The 5,011-nt window shown below is 41.0% G+C and overlaps 1 protein-coding gene across 1 annotated transcript in view; it reads right to left on the bottom strand.

Moving 5' to 3' along the window:
- Nucleotides 1–4,503: 4,503 nt before the first annotated feature.
- LOC107461005 (protein ZW2) overlaps nucleotides 4,504–5,011 on the bottom strand; it is a gene marked incomplete in the record, with an annotated part of 1,027 nt that continues 519 nt past the window's right edge. The window contains 1 exon segment of the mRNA XM_016079433.3: nucleotides 4,504–5,011. Coding sequence (XP_015934919.1) covers nucleotides 4,669–5,011 — 343 coding nt within the window.

Here is a 5,011-nt window from a genome sequence, read left to right as displayed (position 1 = left end):
GCACAACTAAACTACAGCAATGTAAGCAAAACACATGCATATTATTCAACATTGTTGTCATCATAATGGAATAAGTACAGAAAAAAATCAATTTACACAAATCTAATTGATCAACTGAAATGCATAATCACAATGGTAGAAAGTCGTTACCCAAAAATCAACCACAATTTACTGCAACGAGAATACAGCAATGTAAGCAAATCACATACATATAATCGAACATAATTATCACCCTAATTGACATATTCATAGTTAACGTAAATAAATACAGCTTAAAACTCCTCTAAACCAAGCAGTGACAATTCACAAGACTAATTCCTTGAAATGGTCAAAGTGTCCTATGCATCGACGCGAACAATACCATGTACGATCCTTGTTTGTTGCCACAAGACAGTGACGACGGTAACTGATGTCGGACATCCATCTGCACATGTCGTGTGTCACATTTATCATCAATGACATCATTATCACATTCATAGTTCGTGAATAAATGTCTCTTGTCCTGTCGTGACTCCTTCACCTGCTGATAACATGATAATCCCCAATCAGAAACTATAATAATGCATACAACCATAATTTTTACGCATGGAGGAGTTTTACGCATAACACCTGTGTTAACGAGTCGAGATTTTTATTGAAAACACCATTCGTGGACGCGATGTCAATGGATTCGCTGCTTTCATGGAGGCTCCGCTGTTTTATATTTTTTTTATTTGACAAGAAGAAGTACATCTTCATTAGTTTACCCAGTTCATGACACGGAAATTAGATGTTTATATTCAAAAAAATTACCTCGACAAAAGTGTTGTCTTTACCCTTCCGGTTCCTCATACCCGTCGCCGTAAACTTTCTTGTTCCACCCTTTTTAAAAGGCTGCCCAAACAGAGGAACATTCACATAGTTTAATGGTTTTTAAAGGGACACACACCGAACAAGATTTTCACAGCCGGAGTCTATTTCGAATAAACAAATCGTACCTTGGTATTAGGTCCTGAGTGGTGTTCGGACTTAATTGAGAACGACCTCGAAGAATTAGCAAACCTTTCTGGACTAAAACCTGAGTCCTTGGCTGATGCATTGCCGTATGATCGATCACGAGGGTTACCTTCCACACTATGCTGCATCAGATCTGGACAGCGCTTGTAGTAATGACCGTACTTGTGGCAATTAGAGCATGCTCTCTTCTTCCTCCAAGAAGACCTCTTGGAAGGGGCTCCTTTGCTTTTGACAACAAAGGGATCGTTGATGCCTTCCACGTTAACATTAGGAGTTGACTTGCCTTGTTTGCGTGACTGTAGGCGGATAACTAAATTGACAAGTTCAGACTGGACTTCATCAAAGTCTGCAAGATCCTTGCAAGCAATATCACACAGCTTGTTGCAATTCGATGCCAATGCTCCAACTCGAAACTTTAAGACCCTTTCGATGTCATCATTCACAGGCATTTCTGTGCTAATAAATTCGTTCTTTGCATTTTTTGTCCACCTTTTGTATATCAACAAATCTGGAAACTCAAGTATGTTTTCAAACTTCATGGCACAGAAGATATGACTACAGGGAATACCACGTGATTCAAACAGCTTGCACGAGTACGAGAACATATTCTTACCTCTATCGACTTCCACCCGTCGATCTTTGGCCGGGTCTCCGAGAGCAGTCACACTAAACTCTACCTTGTCCAAGGTTGTGCTTAGTACCGTTATATTCAAAGCCCCTGCCCTCTGAATCTCATTACGAATTTCCTTGAAAATGTTTCGCGTGAAATAACATGATGCAGATCTTTCATATACCTCCAACGAGGTAATCATCACTGGCTCTGAGCACTGAGACTTAAAGTCAGCTATTAATTTGTTGTTTCTATACTCCTTTAAGGCCCTATCCAGGTTATGCATGAAGTCAATGAGGGTGTTCTTGCGATTAACATAAAATCTGATGAGAGAATTTATACCTTCGCACTGTGATGTCGTCCTTATGTAACCGAAAAACTTATCCCGGAGGAAACAATGGAACCACATCTCACGAGTTTCGTACGTCTTTTCCATCCAGGTACTTCCAAGAAGGTTGTGCTTATCCAAAATGGCTGTCCATCTCTGATCAAAGTCTCTCTGGTCGTTGTTGTCGTATATAAGACACTTAAAATCGCGCAGGAAATTAGGATTCTTTATATTTTCACATGCATTTCTCTGCAGATGCCATCCGCATAACCGATGGGTCGCATCAGGCAGGACATTCTTGATTGCATCTCGCATGGCAAGGTCTCCGTCAGTTATTACTGCTTTTGGACTTTTCCCACCCATCGCTTCAATAAAGGTTTCCAACAACCACTTATACGTCTCTGTGGTTTCGTCAGATAGTAGGCCGGAGCCGAAGATAACAGTCTGCCCGTGATGATTGCATCCAGAGAAAATGACCAAAGGCTTGTTGTATTTATTCTTCTTGTAGGTTGAATCAAAGGCAACAATATCTCCAAAGCAGTGATAGTCGATAATTGACTACCTATCTGCCCAAAAAATATGCTCCATCCTTTCGTCACTAGTGAACGTATACTTTCCAAAGAACAGCGGATCGTTGTTTGACTTGCCAATCAAATAGTTTATTGCCGCATTGGCATCCCCGTTTTTAACTTTTGCCCAACGATAGCGATCGATGTGGTTGTACAAATCTTTTCGTGTGAAGCCAGCATGACGATATCCACCCTTCTGGAATGCAATATACCCCATAATATGGCAGCTCTTGACACCAAAATTATGAAGATTTTCCACTTGGACTCTATCAGTCACAGTGAGACGACGATTGGCCGGTACCAGATGCGCAAATTGGGGTGGCGTCAGATCGTAGTTGTGAGATTCCACAAAACATGATACCTTCCATCTACCGCAGCCGTAGTCAAGCTTTACCCTAAGCCGAGCTGGACACTTGGTTCGCGTTAGTGACCTTGCCTCCCTTGATCTATCATCCATATCAAGATACCTCATATTTCTCCAGCCCTCTTTGTTGCAAACAAGTTGCCTGCTAATGATTCAGATACCTCATATTCCTCCAGCCCTCTTTGTTGCAAACAAGTTGCCTGCTAATGATTCTACCTTGATTATCCCTAACCGCATTGTCCTTCCTCATTACAAATCCATGCCAACAAGAATAAGCGTTATAAAATTGGCAAGCTTCATCCTCTGTCCTAAATTCCAGGTTCCAAATATCCTCCACCATTAAATCTGCTATTCTTTTTACACCACAAACTTCTTCACTCTTGCTAGTAGAATCCAGCGAATCCACATCGTCGTCTTCAGCATCGTCTTCTGCATTCGGTTGATAATCGAAATCATCACCTAAATCATTATCAGAATCATTCTTCACATCATCCTCGTTTATGGACATAATTTAACCCCTGCCATAATTTTACCCAAAAATGTCAATAAACGGAGCCAATGGCAGCAACGAATGGAAGCTAAAATAAGCTGCATGTAAAATTAAATGAACCAAATCCAATTAAACTAACCCAATTTAATTTCAATTCCCCAAACCTAGCCACAGCATAGAACTAGATAATGTAACTTAATTTCCAAATTCAAGGATAGCAACCCAACACCCTAAACAGAGAACCATTAAAAAGGCATAGACTATCATCCAAATTGAACTAATCTGGACATACCTTGATGACAAGCAGAGGTTGAGCTTCAACGGATAAAAAATGCACTGTCGGAGTCAGAGGGAGGTGACCTTTACCTAATCCGACGCACCTAATTCAAAGGCAGCCGAAAATTGATTGTTGGTAAACTAGCTTCCAGCAGCCACAGCTTCGGATCTAGCAGAAGTTCTGCTACAAATTTCTCTACCGGAGCCACATCAGTTTAGCGTTCGCCCTCTCCTCAGTTGACGTCGACACCAATCCGACGAAAGCAGAGTACCAATTCCGGAACCTGTTACTCGAAGGATATCATTCTTGCTAAATGGACGCTGGGTATAGAACGAAGGTGAAAAAATCAAACAGGGTTCGGTAGTGGGTTCTAGGATAACAAATTTCAGGGTTGGGTCGTGGGTATAGAACGAAGGCGAAAAAATCACCGAGCAGTGGGTTCTATGCGTTTTCCAGGAAGTGAAACATGAATTAAAGGCTTGTGAGACATGCATGTTGAATTTCAGAAAGTGATGGAGGGTATTTTATAAAATGAAAAACAAGTTAGAGTAATTATAAATGTTCCCCAATACATTATATAGTATATGTATACAATAATTAATGTAGTATTTGTTATAGTATATGTTCATTAAAAGCTTTTGCTGTTATCAATGAATGTATTAATGCAAGGTTAAAAATTTTTTTTATCAATGACTGAGATGATGACACATGTACAAGGATAACTTACCCACAAAATTGCCATGGGTTTGAAAGAATTCACCTTATTTGTATATCTTGCCCCCAAAATATTGGTTTCTATATTTTGAATTTAGAATCTGAGGATTGATTTGAAACGATGACACAATTACTATAAATGTAGATGCCAAAACTTATGGTGGAACTGATAAATAAATGTATCTGATTAACAATCATAATCATTATCATCATGATAAAAACAGCTCACACTGCAGAACAGAGTGAGGAAAAAAACACAGAGCACTTGTTTTCGTTTTACTTCTAAGAAAAAGATTTTTAAAAAAAAAAAGTCAAAGGCGTCAACGGGACTGGTCCCTTTCCATCCCCCACCGCCTGACACGTAGCTGAAACCCCAAGGCCGCGGCAAGAAACCTAACCGTCTTCGGCGGAGAAAGAACCGCCACGACCTTCCTAACCGTAGCCACCCTCAACTCATCCGCTCTCTGAAAAAGCTCTCCCACGGCGTTCCTCATCCCCCCCATAGACTCATCAAGCTCATCAATCTCCCCATCCAACAACCTCCCGACTCTCCTAACGCGTTGCAACACGCGCGGACTAGCCACGCTCTCCTGAAACGCCGCCATTGCAGCAGAAAGCTCCCTCTCCCCGGTCCTAGTCTCCGCCCTGACCCTCTCAATCGCA

Source organism: Arachis duranensis, chromosome 8 (genome assembly GCF_000817695.3).
Source record: "Arachis duranensis cultivar V14167 chromosome 8, aradu.V14167.gnm2.J7QH, whole genome shotgun sequence".
NCBI classification, from domain to species: Eukaryota; Viridiplantae; Streptophyta; class Magnoliopsida; order Fabales; family Fabaceae; genus Arachis; species Arachis duranensis.
Note: the sequence above shows the minus strand (reverse complement) of the source record. Positions and strands in the feature narration are given on the sequence as shown.